We start from the raw sequence: 25,801 nt of genomic DNA, 5'->3' as shown, positions 1-25,801 counted from the left end.
GTAAGAGGGAAACTAGAGGAATTCCGGATCAAGCTACAGAACAGGTATTCGGCTTTAACTCAGGAAGAGGACCTTAGTGTTGAAGCAATGAACGACAATCTTATGGGCATCATTAAGGAGTGCGCAATAGAAGTCGGTGGTAACGCCATTAGACAGGAAACCAGTAAGCTATCACAGGAGATGAAAGATCTGACCAAGAAACGCCAATGTATGAAAGCCTCTAACCCTACAGTTAGAATAGAACTGGCAGAACTTTCTAAGTTAATCAACAAGTGTAAGACAGCGGACATAAGGAACTATAATATGGATAGAATTGAACAGGCTCTCAGGAACGGAGGAAGCCTAAAAACAGTGAAGAACTAGGAATAGGCAAGAATCATATGTGTGCGTTAAGAGACAAAGCCGGCAATATCGTTACTAATATGGATGAGATAGTTCAAGTGGCTGAGGAGTTCTATAGAGATTTATACAGTACCAGTGGCACCCACGACGATAGTGGAAGAGAGAATAGCCTAGAGGAATTCGAAATCCCACAGGTAACGCCAGATGAAGTAAAGGAAGCCTTAGGAGCTATGCAAAGGGGGAAGGCAGCTGGGGAGAATCAGGTGACAGCAGATTTGTTGAAGGATGGTGGGAACACTATCCTAGAAAGATTAACCGCCCTATATACACAATGCCTCATGACCTCGAACGTACCGGAATCTTGGAAGAACGCTAACATTATCCTAATCCATAAAAAAGGGGACGCCAAAGACTTGAAAAATGATAGACCGATCAGCTTACTGTCCGTTGCCTACAAAGTATTTACTAAGGTAATCGCAAATAGAATCAGGAACACTTTAGACTTCTGTCAACCAAAGGACCAGGCAGGATTCTGTAAAGGCTACTCAACAATAGACCATATTCACACTATCAATCAAGTGATAGAGAAATGTGCAGAATATAACCAACCCTTATATATAGCTTTCATTGATTACGAGAAAGTGTTTGATTCAGTCGAAACCTCAGCAGTCATGGAGGCATCACGGAATCAGGGTGTAGATGAGCCATATGTAAAAATACTGGAAGATATCTATAGCGGCTCCACAGCCACCATAGTCCTCCACAAAGAAAGCAACAAAATCCCAATAAAGAAAGGTGTCAGACAGGGAGATACGATCTCTCCAATGCTATTCACAGCATGTTTACAGGAGGTGTTCAGAGACCTGGAGTGGGAAGAATTGGGGATAAAAGTTGATGGAGAATACCTTAGCAACTTGCGATTCACTGATGATATTGCCTTGCTTAGTAACTCAGAGGACCAATTGCAATGCATGCTCACTGACCTGGAGAGGCAAAGCAGAAGGGTGGGTCTGAAAATTAATCTGCAGAAAACTAAAGTAATGTTTAACAGTCTCGGAAGAGAACAGCAGTTTACGATAGGTAGCGAGGCACTGGAAGTGGTAAGGGAATACATCTACTTAGGGCAGGTAGTGACCATGGATCCGGATCATGAGACTGAAATAACCAGAAGAATAAGAATGGGCTGGGGTGCGTTTGGCAGGCATTCTCAAATCATGAACAGCAGGTTGCCCTTATCCGTCAAAAGGAAAGTGTATAACAGCTGTGTGTTACCAGTACTCACATATGGGGCAGAAACCTGGAGGCTTACGAAAAGGGTTCTGCTGAAATTGAGGACGACGCAACGAGCTATGGAAAGAAGAATGATGGGTGTAACGTTAAGGGATAAGAAAAGAGCAGATTGGGTGAGGGAACAAACGCAGATAAATGACATCTTAGTTGAAATCAAGAAAAAGAAATGGGCATGGGCCGGACATGTAATGAGGAGGGAAGATAACTGATGGTCATTAAGGGTTATGGACTGGATTCCAAGAAAAAGGAAGCGTAGCAGGGGGCGGCAGAAAGTTAGGTGGGCGGATGACATTAAGACGTTTGCAGGGACAACATGGCCACAATTATTACATGACCGGGGTAGTTGAAGAAGTTTGGGAGAGGCCTTTGCCCTGCAGTGGGCGTAACTAGGGTGATGATGATGATGATGAGCCCTGCATTGAGGCACATCTTTTGTACTAAACTTCAGAAGGCTGCTTACTCTTTTTTTTTATGCTTTGATTTTGTAACTCCCCCTTACACAATGCCCCCATAGGGCCTGTAAGGTATTTGAAATAAATAAATAAATTCATGATGTCATGGTGTTTTTTCTTGTTTTTTTTTTTCAATAAAGTTTTCCTGTGAAAATAAATGACAGAACTTACTTTCGGAACATCCCTCGTACAGTAGAATGATGAAGACGGATTGGCATTGATCAATTGACAAAGGCTTTGTGATGATGGTGGGATGACGTTACTGAAGTGATCAAGATGTTAAAACGACAGTTTGACAATGACTGCATGATGACAATGGTATGTCGACGACTGTGTAACGATGATGGCATGAGGACGGCAACATTACAAGAGTCAGATGACGAAGGTGATGTAACGATCACAACACAGAATGACGGAGTTATGAAAACGAATCCATGACGAAGACACAATGACATCGATGGCATGAAAACAGCCTGAGGACAATGGGAAGACAACAATGACATGACGAGGCCTGTGTGACGATGATGGCGGGACGACAACGGCATGACGAGAGTCGGATGACAAAACTGCAATGACGACCCTGAAATGACCACTGTGGCAACACGACCACGAGCACATACCTAGTGACCCAAGCTATTAGACAACTTGGGTCCACAGGATCGGCATAGAAGGTGTGATGACGATAGCATGATGAGATTGAGATCACGTAGCTGAAATGACAACAAATGAACGACCACAACAGCATCATGACCATGAGAACATACATAGTGGTCCAAGCTGGTAGACAACTTGGGCCACTGGAACGACGTAAGAGGCTAGACAGACAGACAGAGTAGGCAAATAATGCTGATTGAATTTATAAAGCTTAAACACAAATTGAAGGCATGCACCCTGAATCCCAGCCCTGAAGAGAAAAATTTGGAGGACGCTTAAGCTTCGCCTTCAAGAGTGGAACGCGACAGCGTTCCCGTCGACCTGCCAAGGGGTGTAAGACAATGGGCTACGGCGCAGCAACTACGCGCCCCGCATCGGACGCGGTGAGCATCGAGCAACGCAGCGTTCGGCGCGACAACGAAATGTGCTCCTGAGCAAGCGACGCATGCCTGAGCCTTAGAAACAGCTCGTTTCTAAGGCAACACCGCGTTCACTAGAGGTGCTTTTGTACCTCTTTGAAGCATCGAACTCGTGGCTCAGTGGTAACGTCTCCGTCTCACACTCCGGAGACCCTGGTTCGATTCCCACCCAGCCCATCTTGCAAGTTGTTTTTTATTCATGAAGTGCCTGCTGGGATTTATCGCTCACGGCCAACGCCGCCGACACCGGCTTTTCTACGACATGAGCTCCTTAACGCTGTCGCGTTAAAAGCTGTCATCATCATCATCACCCTGGTTACGCCCACTGCAGGGCAAAGGCCTCTCCCATACTTCTCCAACTACCCCGGTCATGTATTAATTGTGGCGATGTTGTCCCTGCAAACTTCTTAATCTCATCCTCCCACCTAACTTTCTGCCGTCCCTGCTACATTTCCCTTCCCTTGCAATCCAGTTCGTGACCCTTAATGACCATCGGTTATCTTCCCTCCTCATTACATGTCCTGCCCATGCCCATTTCTTTTTCTTGATTTCAACTAAGATGTCATTAAAGGGACACTAAAGGTTACCATTAAGTCAACGTGGACTGTTGAAATACCATCCCAGAAACCTCGAAACGCTTGTTTCATGCCAAGTAAAGACTTATTTTAAGAGAAAATGCATTCTGAAGCGTCCACGTACCTCTAGCGCAGTTCAAATCGCCCGCCCTCCGATCGAGGAGTAATGACATCATGGTCTCTAAGTGACGTTGCGCCATCGGTGAGTAGAACGGCGTCCGCAGACGGCGCTACGGCTTTTCTGCGCAAAACGCAAACGCACGACCAGAAACAGGTCCAGGACAGAGCCGACAGCAGAGCGAAAGCGGGATTATGGTGGCTAGCGGAAGGAGAAACGCGCGACCATAAGCTGGTACTTCATTCTATGACGCAAACTTCGACGCTCGTCGCAACGGACCCTGACAACGACTGAATGGCGCGTGATGGTGGGCTCAACTCCAGCGATTTGAGCACTGACGAGCGCGACCTGCTGCTGAGGGCTCGCGCTGCCAGCGTCATTGCGTACTACGACGGCGGCCTCGATACCGGCTCTCCGGAGCGGGAAAGCAACGAGGGCTTCCCACGACATCACATGGACGTGGCATTCTCGCTAGCGCTGCTTCTTCCAAATGAAAGTTTCGCAAGCCAGCAGAACCCTCACAGCATGACGTGATAACGAAACTACTGAAACTCCACAAAGCGTGCCCGACGCAGAGTCGAGCGAAAACGAAACCTTTCGACCACCCATATTACTGAAGGGTAACGTCAAAATATTATTTTTTCTTAGAATCGAATAGACGTAGACAAGTAGCATTTTTTTCCGTCTTATAATCGAATGAAATGGTATCTTTAATACGAGTAGTTGAGTATTAGTAACACAAATTATGAGGAGTGCTTTCGTCATCGGGTTAGTACCGGAATGTCGCTGGGGGGTCTCAAATCGTGTCATGCATTTACCTCAATTTCTCGGTTACTAAAGCTCTGTTTGCGATTATATTGACACCTTAGACGTTCTAGAACATTGCTCTACCACTTTAACTTGAATTTCTCGTAATCTTTAGTGTCCCATTAACTCGAGTTTGTTCCCTTACCCAATCTGCTCTGTTCTTATCCCTTAACGTTACACCTATCATTCTTCTTTCCATAGCTCGTTACATCTTCCTCAATTTAAGTAGAACCCTTTTCATGAGCCTCCAGGTTTCTGCCCCGTATGTGAGTACTGGTAACACAAAGTTGTTATACACTTTCCTTTTGAGGGATAGTGGCAACCTGCTGTTCATGATTTGAGAATGCCTGCCAAACGCACCCCAGCCCATTCTTATTCTGGTTATTTCAGTCTCATGATCCGGATCTGCAGTCACTACCTGTCCTAAGTAGATGCATTCCCTTACCACTTCCAGTGCCTCGCTACCTATAGTAAACTGCTGTTCTCTTCTGAGACTGTTAAACATTACTTTAGTTTTCTGCAGATTAATTTTCAGACCCACCCTTCTGCTTTGCCTCTCCAGGTCAGTGAGCATGCATTGCAATTGGTCTCCTGAGTTACTAAGCAAGGCAATATCATCAGCAAATCCCAAGTTAGTGCGGTATTCTCCATGAACTCCATAACTCAGAAAAGCTGTATTAAATGTTAAAGATTTGAGCTTCTGGAGATAAGTTTTATAATGTAACGTTGATTCAGTTCCTTTTAAAGGGCCCCATACCAGGCCACATTGCAAATTTGGTTATACGCTGGAAGTTGTTACAGACCCCCTAGGGAGCAGTCTGCAGCAAGAATTTTTCAAATTGGTTCATTAATAGCAGAGCTAGAAATATTTGAAGTGCCGCAAACCCACGATTTCAGGAGGCAAGCTTCACCACCAACATAGACACTCTCTCCACTTGCCCCCATCTAGCCTCTGCAAGTGAAATTCCTACCATGCATTCTCCCATACCAAAGCCGGAGGATTGCATATCGCATATGTCACAGGCCCCGCCTCTCTCTCTCTCTCTCTCTCTCATTTTTATTGCTGCGTGGCGCATTTCCGGTGACGGTCTCTCATGTGAGCTGATGCATTTGTCTGGTTTTGTGCTACGCATGATTCCGCACACTGTGCATGAGAAAATCTGGTTAGTAGTACAAGTGAGTGCCACACAAGGACTGAGGCAGACACAAGCAGACCCAGATCACGATTGCGCACTGAAACCCTGTAGAAAACCCATAGTCTCTTTTTCTGTGTGCATGACTGCACGATGTGGGGACAAGCAGATAAAACAAAAGTACATCCTTGCTATGGCACGAAGTAAAATGATAGACTCTGAGGTATTCGGTTTGTAGGTCTTTTTTTTTTCTAAACTTTTAATTGTCAAGAAAAGCAGCAGATCAAACAAATAACTTCTGTAGTCTTGAATAATACTCGAAGTCATATGTTGTGGTGAGTAATGTTTCAGCAATGTGAATTTTAACTGTTGTAACTATGTAACTCTGTTGGGTCATTTCTTGTGTTCTCAATTGCGAACGTTGGCACCGGGAAATCGTGCGTAACAGGATCGTATCAACGAGGTTGCAATACTGTATTTGCAACTGTATTTGCCACATTTAACAGCTAAATTGTGTCTGCAGCATCGAGAGATATTCAATCTTTTCCTGTGCGGTCAATTAGCATGTAAATCTGGGAGCTGTAAAATTGAGGTTACACCCCAAAATGTCCATGGCTTGCAGCAGTTTTGTCTGTGGAACCCTTTTTTGCTTCTGCTTCATTTATCATTTATAGCATCAACTACTATGTCGCTATAATTGCAAACACAATTGGGAAGTACTGTGTATTTATCTATTTATTCTGGCAAAACAGTCTGGAAGCTTTCATAGCTTAATGTTTTCAGACTGCAGGTAGCATGAATGGTGAGAGCAGCATGTGTGAGTGTGTATGAACATTGGGATATACGTAAGGGGGAAGAGGGCAGGACGGGATAAAATGGCACACCTAGCTGTCTTATAGCTAGTTGGCTGTTCACTGCTGCCTACAATGTAGGCAGCGCTGAACAGTGCCACACTCGAGTGAGAATGTTGAAAAACCAACAAACGTCATGGCGTCCTCAACACATTACTCAGCACATTACTCATTCACTTGTATTGTCCAGAATGATCCATAAAAGCATTTGTATCTACCAAACTTTTTAATGTTGTGCACAAGTCTTAGGCCAGGATATTTTATGATTTGTTAACTCTTCAAAATTTGTATAGAGTGCAATCGTATCACCAAGTATCATCTAATGGATTCATTTATGCGAAACCTACACTGTTTTTGGAAAGTTCAGTGTGCTTTCACCACTTGCCTTCTAGCTCACCTCCCTGGAGCTGCAGTATGTGTCACCCAAGCTCCTCATGTGCCGTGACTTTGAGTTGGCCGTGCCAGGCAGCTACAACCCGAACCAGCCTGTCATCCGAATTGCTCGCATTGAGAGCTCTCTTCAGGTCATCACAAGCAAGCAGAGGCCCAGGAAGCTGTGCATTAAGGGCAAGTAGGCTGTACAGTTAGCTAATGCAACCGTGGTGCTTCAGCTGTAGAAAGGAGGTCATGTCCTTGTTTGAGTACTGGGTGCACAAGTTATTTGAGGACGCACCTTCAAATTGCCATACACATCAACATTCTCATTTCATCTGTCTAGGTGCTTGACTTTGTCTTCACCAACCCTTCTGTCACCTATCTAGCACACGTATTGCAGCGTATCAGCTTCCAGTCTGACACAATAGGTGAATGCAGACTCTGTAATCACCTTACACACAGCCCACAGCGACTTTGAGATTTCCACCTTCTTGAATGTCATCAAATCTCTTGTTTTTGGAATTGGGCCAATGGACCCTTTCCAAAATGTGCAGCGCTGCACTTTCCCTTGGTGTTGTCTTTTAGAGCGACCTTTTCTAAAACGTGCAGCGCTGCACTTTCCCTCGGTGGTGTCTTTTGGAGCTTTTGGAGGGTGTGCCGAGCAGCTACCGTCAATGTGAATGTGGAGACGCTGTGCATGCATATCATTTCTTTTTTTTTTCTAAGCTTTGATATTTTTTATCATTGGTGGGTGAAAGCTGGCTAGTGTGCATACTGCAGAATCTTCGGCAAGCATTTTACAATTATTTTACTGTCTTAAGCATGCTGCAGAAAAAGAAGAAAAGTGGCAGGTGAAGGGGCCCTGTAGCCAACGAAATGTTCTATAGGTAACTGCAACAAGAGCTTAACAAAGGAGATGTCACGGGAACGGGCTTATATAGCTTTGCCGCACTACCACTGTACAATGGGGTGAAACGTACACTGTGTTTTGTTGGGAAAAGCAAGAATCGCGGACAGCCGATCTTGTACATGAACACTCCCCGGCACGCTCTGGCAGCCTCAATCCACAGACCGCAACTGACATTCTGCACCATCCACTTTATCATAATCTCAGGTCCTGAGGCCTCCATTGCAGATATTATTTTTATCTTTTCATGCTCATTGACTTCACAACAATACATATCTGTATTGCAGTGAAGCTTAGATCGGTCATTGTGAAATGCATTCAATCATAGAAAAAAGATTTTGCACTTATCACAGCATTGTCTTTCATAAACTTTTGCAGGAAGAGTTCATTTTATAGCATGGATTATTCATTGTAACACATGACGTTGTTACCTGCCTAGCTTGTTAAGAAAAATCTGCAAATTTGCCTTCATCTGCACCTCTCAGATGCACCCTCGAGCAGCTATTGGAACTGAATCTCGAAGCCATACTCTCCGTTATTGCAGAGGACAGACGTTACATAGCCGACGTGTTTTAGACATTATTTAGACACATAAAACTTTCTGCAACTACTTGCCAAATTTGTCAAGATAAAAACTGTGACTTTGTCTTCGTCTCTTTCTTTTCTTTCTTTTTTTTTATCGTGCCAGTTGTTGCCGTACGCTTATTGCTTGCCCATTGATCAGGCTGTCTCCACCCCTTGTGTATCTTACATTCTTGCGTTATCACGCCTTTGCAAACAATAACCTTTTGTTAACTATAGTGTACTTGTGTCACGTTAACCTTTTTTTATTTATTTGTACTATGGTAGCCACATTGTATTCTTTAATACTGCATTGCTTCTGTTAAACATGTGTTCGATTCAATCGCCCCCCTTACTCAATGATCCTCACGGAACCTGTAAGGAAACCTGAATAAATAAATAAATAAATATCTGCACTACTCACAGTACGTAATGTCTGAAATATGCCTGTAATGTCACTTCCGCCTGATGCAATGTGCAGAGCAGAGCCTTCGAGATTCACTGCCAATAACTGTTCTGGCGTGCATCTTAGAGGTGAAGACAAATACAAATTTCCAGTTCTTTCTTGACCAACTAGGCACGTAACAACACAAAGTGTTACATTGAATAATCTGCGTGAAAAAATGTGATCCTTCTACTAAAGCTGAGAAAGAACGAAGCTGCAGTAAGCACAAAATGTTTTTTTCTTTTTCTAGAATTTTAATAGAAAAAAGCACGGGAGTGTATAAGACCCTTGTCGACAGTGCTCCCAGTAATAAACAACATTAAAAAAAGGCTGACTGCATGAGTTCTTAAGCTTTGAAGTGTGATCTATGAATACAGTCAATTTCCATTAATTCACGTGTGGGTAATCTGATTTTTCAGTTAATTTGATCTCGACTAAAGGTCCCAGCTGATGCCCATGCATTTCCACTGGCCCAAACTTTCACTAGTTAGGATAAACAAAACTTTACTAATTGGCATGCACATGCCTGATCCCTATGGTGATCCCAATAGCAACCTCTTTATCGACGTCAGTCTCAAGAGAGCTTAGAAAACAATAATTGCATCGAAAACGCATCCTCTCCTGTCGAAAATGCATTTTTGGCCTACCTTGGAATGAGTTCCAAGAATTAATTGTAGATCACAATGTCTAATTACAGTATTTACCTGATTCTAATGCACACTTTCTTTTTCCATGAAGATTAGACCAATAACCATGTTTGAAGTGTTTGTATGCTTTGCCGCATGATAATGCTGCACTGCGGCAAAGCTCACTTTATGAAACCGGCTGTCACTGTGCAACACGTATTATTAACACACATATATTGGACCCTTGCCTACTTTCCTTGCTAAAAAATTGGGTGCACATTAGATTTGTCATTTGTTTAGGAGCTTTAATGTTATCCCTACGTTGGTATTCTGCTTTGGATACATAGAAAGCAATTGTGTGTTTGATTCAACAGTGTATTAGAATTGAGAAAGTACTGCCAAATCAATCTGCAGTGTGCTTTCAAGTTTTTTCTGCATCTTGTTTAATGCAACCCCACTGGATAATGCGACCAATTTTGTCGATCCCATCAGAGTCAAATTAGCAGAAGTCGACTGTATTTGTACAAATGCGAAAAATTCAGGAAGCTTGCACAGCACTTGCTCACCTAAAAGAGCAAGAAAATGCTTGATTTTGGTTGCGCCTGTTACAACGTCCATGCAAACACACAGTGGCAATAAACAATAGTGGAGCCAGTGCGCATTCCTTCGGGTTGCTGTTGCTAGGGACGCACAGGACTTTCTGAAAAAGTCGATTATCATTTGGCAGAAACAATACAAGTGCATACTGAATAGAAGGGGAAGGGGGGTTGCAGAACACGATAACACAAAGATGAGAGCAAACAACACAAATGCTGCACTTGCAACAAACTCTTATTTTGATATAAAGTAATCTTAAATAGGCATACTAGTGCACCACCATGTGACAGAAAGGCACTTTATATTATTACAATATTATTGGGAGATACTCAAGAGACAAGCCGCCGCGAGAACGACGAAGTTGGTGTGGGTGAGTGTCGGCCTGGCTGTCTGGCTCCAGTGTAAATAGCCTGTAAATAGCCTCTTTCGTCTGTGTCTTTCTACACGTAACATTCTGGTGGAGGTGCGGGTTATCGATCCCTGTGCCTTCTACACGTAGTAATATCATAGAAAAAACTAATAGAATGAAAAATTTAGTATGGTGGAAACTTATGAAACTGGTGTCAGCAACAAAGAAAAAATTAATGACACCAGATTGAATTTAAGAGCACTTTAATAAACCTTATCTTTAGAGATCAACATTAGTTGATTGAGCTGAGGAACGGTGCTGACTGAAAATTCTTTTCATTTGGTTTTGCTTACTGATTTGGCTTTGCTTGCTGTCCATGTCTAGATGTCATTTTGTTGCCATTATCAAAAAGTGGTGTAGTATAGCTATTTTTGTTGCCCTGGGTGAAGTTAGAATAAGCAGACTACCATTGCTGTTATGAGGTCTAGGTTTTGAAGCGGAAGGCCTATCGGTAGTTTCACAGCTGGTATGATTCTAGAGCTCAGATTAATAGAGCACTGGGTCATTAAAAATGCACTGAACTATGATGAGGCGCTGATGCTATTGTCATTAGCATTTTTTTTAGCTGTTCCTCCATGGCGACTTCATGGTTCATGGTTGCTTGTCAAACCACACCACTACGCTTTGCAAGTGGAAGCTCAAAATGTGTACAGAAACCTAACCAAATATACACAAGCCTGCTCCTTTTTTAAGCAGGTGCAGTAACTAAACGACTGCATCATCTACCTTTAAGACGTAGCATCTTTGTGGATGCTTTATGTTGTTTCCTTTCAGCTTCTTGCAGTCAACTTCCAGCAAACGTTGCCATTAATGCACAAACCAGTGTGCACCTGTTCACTGTGTCAGGGTGTCAAGTGCAAACTCTCATCACAGCAGCAATCAACTTTGCAATGCACATGAATTTGGTAATTGAGAAAGCGTTCTATAGCCAATAACAAAAGTCTAAGCAAGGTCCCTTGTTTGTTCTGTAATGTGCTATTGTGTTGGTCAGCATGTGAGATAATTAATGTCTTCATTTGGAACCAGTGAGTTATTGTACATAAATAAAGAAGCATACTTTCACAGAGCTTTGAAGCAGGTGCATGCCATTTAATAGTGCAGTGATTCATTTTGGTCCTCAAGCTAAGTGAGCAAGGACTGCACTAGGCACCATCATAGCAGAAGCCACACATTTCTTTCCCAGTGTGGCATCCACTGCACATCCTCCAGGATTGTCCAGGTCAGCCCAGTTTCTCACTGGAGGCACAACAGCACATATCACATGGTGCTCATGTTTCCTTCATTGTATGAAGTGCTCCAGACAGTATGGTTTCACAGTTTCCACTTACTTTTTGATTCTGATTTAACAAGTGCAACTTTAGAAGAACTTGACTGAAGTGCAACTGGGAGAAAAAATTTGTTCATTGTTGCAGAAAATTTTTTGCGTTAGCTCCCATGGAAAATTATTCACTGTGGGGTCCTCACCTGTGCTCTTAGGACAAAGGAATGACAACACAGTAGTGCAAATAATCACAAGGGCATTTATTGCACCTTTCATAGACTAATGCCTGGTAGCAGAGTTGCTATCCACAAAACATGCCGATGGACGCGCGACATATTGCAGAAGTCCGACTCACTGCGACCGGATAATGAGCAAATATGTTCGCCCCATGCTGGACACCAACACCTGGTCATTCGTGAGTACAGTCACGCGAACGGTGGCGTGTTCGAACGATCGTGTTCGTCCATTGTGGGGTAGGCCTCGCGAGACGGTCTCGCAGAAGCATGGATCGGTGCACATGCAGAACGTCCGCGCCGCTTACCGAACCCGAGCCAAAGAGGAAGAGCCTTCTCTTTTCCGCGCTCAAGTAACCCCACTGTTAGGTGGCATTAGCAGAGCCACACTCACGCCATCTCTCGCAATGTGCTTCAACCAGACCGACTGTCGTGGGCACCAGGCCACGCTGCGAAGCCGGATTACAGGAAAAAGAAAAGGATTACAAGTGCAGGAAAACGACATATCAGGGGATGCGTGAGAGTTGCGTATCCCCAAATCACATAACAAAAACCCTTGATTGTAGTATACAACGGAGCCCCATTGATACTGTCACATAGTAGTGACGTTGAAGAACACACTAGCAAAACTGTGAATGACGAAACTAAGCTTTTATTGGGTGAACCTGTGCTCACAAAAACAAGTTACACTCAAAACACAACGATAGCAGTGAACACAGTCGGTGATCGGCGAAATCTGATCTATGGGTCAAGCACGTCGGCTTTTATACATGAGTCATCAAAGGTTCTAGAGTAATCGCTGGTGTCCACAGCTCTTTCAGAAAGTACTAAAGAATTCGCGTTGCACTTACAATCATATTATAGAAGGTGCAGCAACAACAGACAACAGATAGAATCATTGATAACATTCGAGAAACTTCTGATACATGCAGTGCATCCTACGCTGAGTAACGTTAAACATTTGTTAGCCAGTGAACAGTGGTCACCGAAGAAAGATAAAGAAGCACACATGTCAATACGTTCCTCACTGTTGTGTTTTCCGAACTGCTACAACGCATTTTCCTGGTCCCAACTGACTCCCATTGACTCCTAAGTATAATGTTCCCATTTGTTAAGTCGGTCGTGATTCTGTAATGTTCCTGTATCCTATGTGGCATTTGAATACCACAGGCCATAAATTTAGTGGTGCAGAGGCAAATTCACTCTCCCAGGTTGCTGCAACTATGGTAAATGCATACTCGTAGTTAAGTCTGTCAAGCCCCATCGGTGGAATCACCCCAAAAATGCTGGAAGTATGCAATAGTCAGTCCCAATAAACGTTTATTGCAATTGTTGCCAGTTCTTTCAAGCCAGCCTTAAAGTCAGCACTACAGCCGTGCTATGGGTTGAAAGATAGGAAGGTGAATTGCTATTTTATGCTGCGCCACGTGTTCACTTGTATGCCCTGTATATATTATAGCTTTTTTGCGTCTGTTTCCCTAAATATCCCTTCACGAATTGTACTCCCTGATATGTTCATTTTTCGTGTATTTTACTTTATAGTATTAGTACCTTACGTTGAGTTTTGCTCGTGTTATTTCCTTAAGTGTACCTTTGTGGCCTTTCATTACTTCAGTTGTTCCTTTTACATGTTTTTTGGTAGTAATGAGCCCTGCATTGAGGCATATCTTTTGTATTACACTTTAGAAGGCTGTTTACTCTTTCTTTTCCCCCTTGATTTTGTACCCCTCTTACACAATGCCCCATAGGGCCTGTAAGGTATTTTAAATAAATAAATAAATAAATATTGCAGTGAAGCGCATTTCAGAATGAAAAGGGGCCACTGTCACGAAGCGCAGTATGTGTCCCTTAGTACGTATCCCATAGTACGGGATGTTACCCACAGCAAGGTGCTCGTGAAATACGTGAAGCTTTCCTAATACACAAACATGGTGATTTATGTGTAAGCAAGCCTTCTGTATCCTTACATTGCAGGGAAATGTGCTCCTTATGAAATGTATGACAAACTGCAGACAACTGTGGTATGTCAAATACAGTCGAAGCCACTTATAACGATACCGGTTTTAACAATATATCGGTTATAACAATGAGAAGCTGCTGCACCATCAACTTTTGTATGTTATCTATGGTAAAATAACCCGCTTACTACAATGCCCCGATGCCGCATTATCGGTTATAACGATGAAGTCTGGCTACTGGGTGTCCAATCCGAAAGGTAGTGAAATGCGAAATTCTTGAAAAGAAAAAAGCAAAACGAGAAATTCAAGTCGCTGCACTATGGGCCGCTGCTCTGATAGCCGCCATACGCTCATTTTCCAGCCATCTCCGCGTGCCTCTATCCCGTCCCCCTTCCACCCCTCCAAACACAAATAAGTTGCACCCATAGCTAGCTCTATGCCGCCCCACCCTCCAAAACATGATTGAACCGCGCCTACTGCACTGTTCACAAATTGCTCGCACGTAGCTCGCTGGCCCCTCAATCAACGTAGTTCTGCAAAGAGCTCAATCGCTTGCGTTTGTCTTTGTTGGTTGCGTCAAATTCGTTCCTGGCCACATGGTTTCTCAGCCTCGTTTGATCAGCAGGTTTGGCTCGCTGCCAAAAGGGAAGAAGGCTGATTCACCCGCTAGCCATCGACAATGCACGACATTGCTAGTGGAAAGAAAGTGCACTGCTATAGATTTGGAAACTAAGTGCTTGATAGTGACGACGACGACGGCAGCGATGATGCGGTATGGCAGGCTGCCTCAATGTTGTACTCACAGGAGGCCTGGCAGGTGATTCAGTCCCTCTAGGGCTTCGTTTTCACAAGGAACCGGAGAGACTGAACCGGAGGGACTTCTGCTGCACTACGTGGAGCACCTGGATGCCTTGGAGAAGGCTGACAGACATAGGGTTTCCTCGTGCAAGCTAGTGAAAAGTATGTGGCTAGATGCTTGTGGCGATCTCACCTGAGCATTTCTTCTGGATTTCTCAAGCTGGCAGGCTGCCACGGCAACCTTCTTGCAATTTTTAAAAGACCCCTTTTGGAGCCATCAAAGCGATGCCTCGGCAGAGCTCGCATATCCCTTGCCACCCGTGACCCTTCTATGCAGTTGTTATAGCAGTGCCATTCTTTAACGCTGACAGCCACGGCTTGTTACACACGATTGGAGCGCTCAGAAATCAGTTAAACGAAGGAACACAATCAGCACCTGGATGGAGCAAGGTGGTGGGGAGGGACACTGGCCTTCCCACCATAGTTTTCTCACATCAGCTCTGCCATCCCCGTATTTCAATTTTTTCATGCAACCCAGTTATAACAATTATCAATTATAACAATGGAATTTTTGTGGCACTTGAATATTGTTGTGAGTGGGTTCGACTGTACATATTTTTTTTTAACTTTCTGCAAGTAGGGATTTCTATTTCTTGCAACTGAAAATGCTATAAAGAGTGATTGTTAGTCAATGCTGTGCAGGTCCTTTCTGCTTTCGTCCTGTCTTTCATGCTGTTTTTACCCCCTTCGTGTCCCTTAATTATACATAAATGCACGCACCATCTCCGGTCACAGTACGAGCATTATGATGTCAAATAACTGTATTGGCAGCCAATAAGAGCCGCTTCCGATGTTGCTGTGGTGATTTGGGGCCCTTCTTACTGTTGAGTTTGCCTGACTGTTCGGTCTTTTTTCACAGCCTTGTGAAAAATGTATCAATGTATACTGTAATAGAATCTTGCTTTGAGACTCAACTGTAATAGCATATGCATTGGTGCTGATGAAGAGAGATCAGCCCTAATCAATTATATTCTGACACTTTTGGATTGAGTGAGTGAACAATAAAAATTTCTTTCTCTGCTCAATTGCAGGGAGCAATGGCAAAGACTACATGTTCTTGTTGAAAGGACATGAAGACCTGAGGCAAGATGAGAGAGTTATGCAGCTATTTGGCCTCGTCAATACGCTGCTTGTCAATGACCCTGAAACATCAAGAAGGAATTTGACGTAAGTTTATATGCTATCTCTTTCTGGCGATCCTTGATGTCATCATATGTCATCATGTCGGGAAATGTGATGCTCTTTGTGGACATCTTGGACAGAGTACCTTCAAGGACCAGGACATGATGAAGCTCATTTTGTTCAGCCTTGCTTTTTCTGTGTGTGTGTGTGTGTGTGTGTGTGTGTGTGTGTGTGTGTTTTCTGTTTATTTGTGTAATCCGTTGTCACCTGGATTTATACATTGAGCTTAGCTCAGCCTGTCTCAAGGCTTAGCCTTGAGACAGGCTAATTTGTTTTGTTAACACTAAAATTTTTCACTTCCATGTACGTATGTTTTTGTGGTATACTGGTTGATGTGTACAGTTTTCTTGTGATTCACTTTGAATATGCAAGTTTTGCAGAGAGTGGGACAGGCTGTGGGGTGTAAATTACGCGATGGAGAGTGTTCAGAAGGCTCTTGCCCGAAGTTAGCAATCTGGGTATACTGGTTGATGTGTACAGTTTTCTTGTGATTCACTTTGAATATGCAAGTTTTGCACACAGTGGGACAGGCTGTGGGGTGCAAATTACGCGATGGAAAGTGTTCAGAAGGCTCTTGCCCAAAGTTAGCAATCTGGAGTCTCGCAGTATCGCCTTTCTGATCGGTTTGTTTCAGAAAGAAAAATGAGATATATGGTACTTTTTTCTCCAGTACTGTTTTGTAGGAGAGCATTTTGTGCTGTGGTGGAATCACAGTACTCACAGGAGTGCCGACTACCACACAACTGCTTGTCTGGGCTGCCAGTATGTGTCAACAACGTGCCGGTATCTGTACATGCTCTGCCTCTTAAAAGCACTGAGCACTGTGCCCCACAAGAAGCACAGTAGTGCCCAAGTTAACAATGGAGAGGTTTATCTGCAGCTAGCTTCTGGCAACACCAATGCTGTGTAACAAACGACAGGTTCTTGCTGGCACAGGCTGACGCTGCTTGGTGTTCACATGGAGTGGACGCGACTCTCTCGAGCTATGCAAAAGTTTAGTCTTATCCTGGTTGATGTGGTGTTGGACCTTCCATTTTTGGCAAGGACATTCCAAACGTTGATCAACACCCAAGCAAGACATCCGACCATTCACAAGTATCAAAATTGTTTTATTCACCACTTTCGGCATCGCCAAGCTTAAGCCTCGTCGGCAACTCCGCCACATCAGCGGCAGCGCGCGACGCTAAAGCGGCGATGCCAGCAGGGATTGAAGTTGAAGGAGAAGAGCTGATAGCAGAGGAGATGGCCTACTGGCACAAACAACACATATTCCACACCGACAAACCCTCCTCTGCAATTGCACTATCGTCGCAGCCGTGATGACTTGGGGAGATGGCGTGGCCCAGGCAGCCACTGCCGCTAGATTATTGCTACACTGCCATCGTACAGATGCACAGGGGCGTAGACTGCTCAAAATACCACCAGATCTACCTCAAAAGTTTGATGGAAAAGGCTGCCCGACTTGCAGAAGACGTCCACAGCGCCCGGGTAAATACCCTAAATAACACTTTATTGATCACCACTACAATTACGGACCGCATTGATACCTACCTTCGCATCAAAAGGCTCACCATCGCTGGCAAGACCCACGAAGTGGTGGTGCACTCTACCTCTCTGCAAGACTCCTATAAAGGCATTTTTGCCTTACCCATCGACGTTAAGGAAGCCGAAATCATGCCCCATCTTCAGCAAGCTAACCTGGAACTACCGGTGCTCCACGCCCGCCGAACGGGACAGACCGAAACAATATTGGTGACTTTCCTCGGCAAGAAGGTGCCTTTCTACATCAACTACGCCCACTGCTGGCTCCGCTGCAGCCCTTTTCGGCAGAAGGTGGAAGCCTGTGTCAAGTGCAAGCAAATTAGACACCGGCCAGATGTGTGACCGGTTGTGTGCATTCCAACTTGTGAGAAGTGCAAGGAGGTTAGCCCCGACACGAACCATATCTGCAACCCTAAATGTGTGGTATGTGCAGGAGAGCACGTCACGGGCTCGGTGCAGTGTCCACAGTGCTACAAGCCCAAGACAACCCTTCCTCCTCGAAAGAAGAAGGTGTATGAAAACAAGGCATCGGGCAAGAAGCCGCCACCGCTCCTGAAAGGGAAAGAACACTGGCCATTACTACTGACAGCGTCGACCTCGTCGACCTTCATGTGAAGCATTCATTGCAATAGCAAATTATTAGACAGCTATGCAAAGTAAGGTTAGTAGTTTTATCATCCGTATCATCAGCCTACCTTTATGTCCACTTTAAGACGAAGGCCTATCCCAGTGATCTCTAATTACACCTGTCTTGCGCTAACCTATTCGAAGTTGCCTCCTGCAAATTTCCTAATTTCATCCCCCCACCTAACTTTCTGCCATCCTCAACATTGCTTTCCTTCCTTTCGCACCCATTCTGTAAATTTAATAGACCACCGGTCATCTGCTCCATGCATTACATGCCCTGCCCAGGTCCAATAAAATTAGATTCTTGGGTTCCGCACACACCCTATCTTGGAAGTAATCTGCGGTGGGCACAAGCGCTAGGCAACCTGAGAAGCCTGATGGCTTCATCTGCGCTGTGTTGTTTCTTGTGTGCCTAGTTAGCTTTGAAGCGAGAAGCAGCACAAAGAGGAATTCGTTTGCCACTGCTACCGCTCTTCATCACACCAGAATTGTAGTAGTGAGTTTCCACGGTCATCAAGTTAAATGTGTTCATGTTTGCCTGTGCATGCGTGACAGTGCTTGTTAATTTAGTTAGTAAGCAAATGTTTAGGGAAGTTTATACAGCCAATTGTTAAGGGTCAGGCATGGAAAGACAATCTCTTCAATGCTATTCACTGCATGCTTAGACGAAGTATTGAAGCTATTAGACTGGGAAGGACAACCTTCAGTTTGCAGATGACATTGTCCTGTTCAGTAACAACGGGGATGAATTGCAACAAATTATTGAGGACCTTAACCAAGCAAGTGTAAGTGTAGAGTTGAAAATTAGGATGCAGAAGACAAAGCCTGGCAAGAGACTTAAGAATAAGCCTCTAAAATCAGTGCAGGAGTACATTTATCTAGGTCAATTACTCACAGGGAACACTGATCATGAGAAGGAAATTTACAGAAGATTGAAAATGGGTAGAGTGCATATGGCCTGCACTACCAAATTGTAACTGGGAGCTTAGCAGTTTCATTGAAGAGAAAAGTGACGAATCATTGCCTTCTACCAGTACTGACATACAGGGCAGAAACTTCTATGTTAACAAAGAAACTTGAAAACAAGTTGAGAACAAGCAATGGAACGAAATAATGTAACAGTTTTGCCTGAAAGGTGAAACATCGATTGTGGTAGCAAATTATTAGACAGCTATACGAAGCAAGGATAGTAGTATTTATCAGCTGTATGAACTTCTAAACATTCGCTTTATGACTAAATTACCGAGCATGTTGTCGTGCGTACAGGCAAACATGAACGCATCTCACTCGATCACTTCGCGCACTCGCTGTCAGGACACTGGTGTGAGGAAGAGCGGCAGCAGCAGAAGCGAATTGCCCTTCGTGTTGCCTCTCGCTTCAACTTTAAACTAGGCAACGAGAGGACAATGCACATAATGCCATCAGCCCTCAACACAGCTAGATTTTGTACAGATCGCAGGTTGCTTTCAAGAGAGGGATAGTGCCCGTGCATCTGCACCATATACAGCAGTGGATGGAGTAGAATGCCTCCACCTTACTGCCTTGCGTGCATTGGAAGGCAATGTGCTTCCTCCCTTGCACGTGCGAGATGAAGTCTTGGCTCACCCTTGCACACTTTCACTCACACCTACAGCATACGGTGTGCAGCACGATCTTATCGCACTTGAACTTACTTTGGAACATCATGGTGATGCCAGGTCAAAATTTGTCTGAAGTGCCCATATATTTGCTATCACAAATAAAAATGTTATGCATAACATTAATAGACAAGAGAGCGGAGTGGATCAGAGAGCAAATAGGGATAGTCAATATTCTAGTTGCTATTAAGAGGAAAAAATGGACCTGGACAGGTCACCCACCATTGTAGTGGTGTAGTGGCGTTGGCGTTGCACTACTAAGCTCGACAGTGTGGGATCAAATTACAGCCATGGTGGCTGCATTTTGATGGAGGCAAAATGCAAGAACGCCTCTGTACTGTGCATATTAAAGAACCCCAGGTGGTCAAAATTAATCCGAAGTCCCTCACTGGGGCCTGCCTCATAATCATATTGTGGTTTTGGCACGTAAAACCCCAGAATCTAACTTTATTGGATCTGGGCAGGCCATGTAATGCGTGGGGCAGATGACCGGTGGTTCATTAGCGTTACAGAATGGGTGAACCATGCCCAGCTGCGCCACGTGTAGCCGCGGCCGGAGTGGAAGGGAAGATGCACCCTAACCTGCCCCTTTCCTTGCCCCCTCCCCCTTAGTGCGCGCACAAGAATATGCCACCGCATCAAGCCACCATCCTTGTCGGCTCACCTTCACACACTTTCCCTTGAACCTACAGCTTACAGTACACAGTCACGATCTCATTGCTCTTGGACTTTATAAGGCACATCATGGCAACGCCGACGACGACAGTGGAAATTCGCCTGGTGTGTCCATATACAATAGAATCTCAATTATACAATTATTCTGATAAGAATTTCGGGATGATCAGAACTTTTCAAAAGTCCTGGCCCAAGTCTATTATTACGTGTGAAATTTCAAACGTTGGGAACCACTTTTTGTGCCACAACAGGTGATACGAACAACTCAGTCTCCGGTAAGGAAGCCCCGACGTGCCGGAGTGGAAGCCCAGGTGTACTGGTTGTGCCGAGACACTGGCTGTGGTCAGATCGGCAGTGCGGCCGCACCAGTGACATCACTGTTGCCAAAGGACCTACGTCACTTCCCTTTGACTCCACCATAGCACGTCCCTCACACAGCCCCTCCAACCCCATGTTCAAAACAAAAAGAATAATGCATTTGATTTGTGCAGTATTATGCAACTTGTCGCCTATTTCAAACACCTTGCAAGTTTACGAGGAGCCAGCAATCACATGTGACCCTGTCTTGCCACATCGGCAAGATCAGCAGCGTTCACTGTCACAGCTAGCCTTTTCTGGATTCCAAGCTTTCATTGTTTTTGGTGCCAGATGACAATTTGAAACTTTTCTTCCTTTGCACCTGTAAGATCACACGATACAAATTAGCTTCACTGCTGCAGAGAAAAAGGAATAGATTCCCTTGTCTTGTGCACATCACATCCTTATCACCATCAGGCAGCAGCTAGGACACAGCAACAAAAGAAACTCAAGATAACCAGGCAGATCCTAAAATGACAGCCTCATAACATGTGAAGTGTGCAGCTTGCTGCTGCCAAAATATGTGCAAAATAAGCACACCATTGGTTCAAATTCGCTTTGGCCAATGGAAACGTTTCCTGAGGACTTTGCGAGCGGTGCTCAACGAATTGCAACGCTTGCTTTTCCTTGTCGCACTTGCTTTTGTTGCCTTTATTGTTCCATTGAGAAACACAGCAATGTGGCTGTTTTAATCTCTAATCTCTTGTATTTACAGTAATACCAAGATCGCGAAGCTACGCCAACAAAAAGCTGCGCTAGCGCATTAAGTGCTTCCAGAAGCCCATTTTTCTTCCCGATTTCAAAGGCAACATGCTAAAAAAGTGCAATTCCATGAAATTCTGCTATGTCTTTCATCCAACAAATTTTTTCTCCATGACATTAAGGAAGGTCTTAGGTTTGAAGTAATAAAATTAAATAAAAAATCCGAAACTTTGAGCAATCAGGAATTTCATTGCCATGTCCGCCCTTAGCTTCCCTATTGATTAATGTTTTTGGGTGATACGAATTTTTGCATCATCCTGAGAGATTTGTACTATTGAGATCTTACTATATTTGTTATTGCAATAAAATTTAAGCGTTTAGACATTAAAAGGTTGCATTGCACTGACAGTCACTGCTAGTATGAGCAAGACAAGACATTTTCTTAATTTTTTTGTGCTTGTCCCATCTTTTTTTGCTGTGATGGTGTCTTTGTTAGTGCATAGCTGATTTCTGAATGTCAACCAACAAGCCCAGCAGTGGGCATTTTTAGAGGGGCTCTGAACCACTTTTTATCGAAGTCGAGAAATGTATTTGAAGATAATTATTAGACTACAGTGAAACCTCGTTAAACCGTAGTTGGCCGAAGCTCGGAAAAAGTATGTACTAAACAATAGTACTGTTTAACCGAATAGCATGAGATCGCCCACTTACCTGTCGAAAACGGAACTCAGAGAGAGTGCGATGGAAGGGGAAAAAAACATGCAGTATTTATTCACTTCGCGCGACAAAAGTGTTATTTTCGTTTGATGCCGCGGCGGCCTAGCACGACGACGACAGCAGGCTCCAACTTACTGATGCTGTGTGCCAGCTTTTCAGCCAGCCCCCTCTTCTTGGCAAACACTCGCATGGCAGATCCCTCGTTGGCATTACGTATTCTCCGTGCACGTGCGCAGTAGTGCTGCAGAAGGCCCGGGGGCGCCCCTTTCATTGCCGGGTGCCGGAGTTTGGAATACTTTTCATTTGGAGTAGGGTTATGTTATCGCGCCCCTGTTCTCGTCGCAACGATTGCATTCATGAGGCTGACGTAACGCGCAGCTTATGCCACTGTCGGGCCTGAATCTCCCGTGCTGTCGCTTTCCGTATCATCCTCATCACTGTCGCTAGTCGACACTTTGGCAACAACACAGGCAACGATGGCGAAAAGTCGAACATCATTGCTGACATCTCTTCGCGGTCACACCAGTGCTGCCGAACAACTTCCTTGCATTCCAAATGCCACAAATTGTAGTCAACAGCGGATCCCTGTTGCATGCCAGCGCTGACTTCTTCGTGTCACGTTCGATAGCACAGACAATGTCTAATTTTTCTTCTGTGCTGAGCACCCGGCGTCTTTTTTATCCGAGCTTCGGAGCGACGCGAGTCCTCGCTTGCACGACGCCATAACGCTTTCTGGCACGGCATCGAAATGATGTTGATGTTGGTGTGGCTTCACGTGCAAACGCACAGGGCGCTTGGAAGCCATTGTTCCGATCCCTGAGGCTTGTTGTTCTGCCGGGCCGCCCGATGGAGATGGCGCACCGCCGTGTTTGCACAACGGAAAGTTGAAACGCTACGTTTTAACTGATGCGTACGCAATGAGCTGGTACGGTTTATGTGGATACAAAACACATTATGTTCAATGGCTGCTGAGTCGGGGATTGGACTTTACTACTTTTAAAATGAAACTACTGTTTAAGCGGGTACGGTTTAACGAGGTTTTACTGTATTTCAGAAATACTTTACCGCAAAAAGTTCTTCAATGGATTCAGCAAAAGCTCCCATTGGCGGTGCTTCCTCTCCTTCTTCAATGATTTGCACTGCGAAGGCTATGGTGGAGCGGGGTGTGCCCACAATGCTCTGCCTACTGAACGTCACATGGCACGCAGTTCAAATTTTGTTTAAATCTTCACGTAGGTGCCACTATTTCTGATTTTGGCGCCTATGACATGCGAAACATGGTTGTCTTCAGTGAGCCACAGTGTGCTCAACCAGTGGACTCGTCGCATCACCCCGCGGTGCCTGCAGTATCTACGCTACATAGCAGAGCACAGCTACATGCAACTATAATGCGTATGCGCAGTGTTTGCTTTGTGCACAACAGGTTTAGATTGCGCGCTTAAACTTATGTGCTCCCATCTGGCTATGCTGCATGGTGCAGACAGGCTTTGTCCTGCACCAGCTTGATTGACGGATAGTAGCCACGTCCAACTTGCGCTAAGGCATCTGACGAAGAGCGACCAGGAGTAAGCACACACTGGCAAGCGTGCGTGTGCTCTGACCTTCAGCTTCACATGGTTCGAGGCTAGTTGAGTGTTCAAAACTAATCAAAATTAGCGAGAACCAACAGCTGCGACACCGATAAGGAGGGTGGCCAAAGCTTAATATAGCCACGACCACACATGAGCTGACAATAGTCAGCTTCTCCCTGAAGTACGTAATTATTATCGAAATTCGAAAGCACATTTTCGCTTACTTCAGCCTGTTTACTAAATTTCATCAATAAATATACACAGTAACAGTAGGAAGAAGCGCACTGACCGAAACATCCTTCTTGATTGATGTCAACTTTTGGCCAATAGCAGCAATGTATGGGAATCTGCTATATTACAAAATAAAGCGTCCAGAAAGAAGTGAGGAGCAGGCGTCAGTTGAAAAGAGTGCATTAGAGCAAAAGGTGACTTTGCACTCTTCTTGTGAGTTCCACATGCCACGCATGCCTGCAAAATTTGGCTGGTATGTTCATAGCAGTAAATGCTATCCATGGAATGTGCTTTTTCAGCAAGGCCGAGGGGTGGTTCAGGGCCTCTTTAAGCTACATCTGGCCGTTACTTATGCCTTGTTATCGTTGATCAGTACACTGCGGGAAGTCGTGCTCCTTGACGTGTGACTATTCTTGGAATCTGTAACAGCAGGGTAAAATGTTTATCAATTGTATGTTTTAAAGCCATATATATGTATAGGTATTTAGTCTCATGTGTCGTCTTTTCAACTAAAAATTTTGTTCTTCTACTTTCTCGTGCAGCATTCAGCGTTATTCAGTCATACCACTGTCCACAAACAGTGGGCTGATTGGTTGGGTGCCTCACTGTGACACTCTGCACACCCTCATTCGAGATTACAGGGACAAGAAGAAGATTTTGCTCAACATTGAACACCGAATCATGCTACGGGTAAAGAGTGAGATTTTGACCATGATTAATGAAGCTAACATTGTCCACGTATCATTTGTTCTGAAAACAAGTCCTGAGGCTCTGTCTTTCTTTGTTCACAAGTTGCATGCATCTTGTACATTGTATCATTGCTTAGCTGCAACATGTATCACTGTGCACACAAGCCAGCAAAGGGCCATGCCATTTTAGATTTTTTGTTCCATCTGCCAAACATTCACTTGATAGCACATATTGTTCCTGCACCTTCTCTGTTGCATATGACAGTCAAGCTCCTTGACCAAAAGGGCCATGAATTTGATGAAGGAATACTTTTCAGGGGTAGAGTACAGAGCTGTGAACATCTGTGCCAAGTTTTGCAGCTAGATGTGGCATGTGGGATTTATAAATGTAACTTTAATTTAGCTCTACTCTGCAACTGCTTTGGAGCTGCTGCCCAGCTATCGCCCAACATCAAACGGTAACAGCTCGATGATGCCAGCCATTGGATATTTATATCGATGATGCAAGCATGTAGTTTACCTGACTGTATAGCAAAGCTTTATGAAATGTGGTTCTTGATACTAGTGGTGCTTATAATATTTGAAGGTGCAAACAAGACAGGTTGAAGTAAGGGGAAACAGTGTTTAAGTTTTGTTCATGATAACGCACTACCAGGACAAAAGAACCATTGCCTGCTGAAGGTTGTTGCACTTTGTCGAAATTCAAGATGAATTCCTTATTGGTACATTGCTGTAATACATTATTAGTTTTGGCCCCCACTTAGTCACACAAAAGTATGTGCACACCTTTGCATGCTTCCAAATCTGTCAGACAAGTAATGACTCAAAATTGCCGGTGGGACGGATAAGCCAAGAAGGAAAGGAGGACATAAGCATTGCCCTTTCAGCATCTCCATTCATCTTAGACCCTTCTGTAAAATTTTTTCAGGTGTACAGTCAAATTTTGATATGGCGTATCACACAGGACTGCCGAAAATTGTTCGTTATTCTGAAAGGGTGT

The 25,801-nt window shown here is 44.3% G+C and overlaps 1 protein-coding gene across 3 annotated transcripts in view; it reads left to right on the top strand.

Annotated features, from left to right (window-relative positions):
* The window catches only part of mTor (serine/threonine-protein kinase Tor), a 461,269-nt gene that overhangs the window by 386,886 nt on the left and 48,582 nt on the right, over positions 1-25,801 (top strand). For 2 of the 3 annotated variants that reach the window (XM_075684170.1, XM_075684168.1), the window contains 3 exons: positions 7,034-7,208; positions 15,903-16,038; positions 24,655-24,802. In XM_075684170.1, the coding sequence (XP_075540285.1) occupies positions 7,034-7,208; positions 15,903-16,038; positions 24,655-24,802 (459 nt within the window). Of the gene's footprint in view, positions 1-7,033; positions 7,213-15,902; positions 16,039-24,654; positions 24,803-25,801 lie in introns of all 3 variants that reach the window. The other variant, XM_075684169.1, reaches the window with a different exon arrangement.

This window comes from Dermacentor variabilis, chromosome 3 (assembly GCF_050947875.1).
Source record: "Dermacentor variabilis isolate Ectoservices chromosome 3, ASM5094787v1, whole genome shotgun sequence".
NCBI classification, from domain to species: domain Eukaryota; kingdom Metazoa; phylum Arthropoda; class Arachnida; order Ixodida; family Ixodidae; genus Dermacentor; species Dermacentor variabilis.
This window is presented reverse-complemented; position numbering and strand designations above follow the sequence as displayed.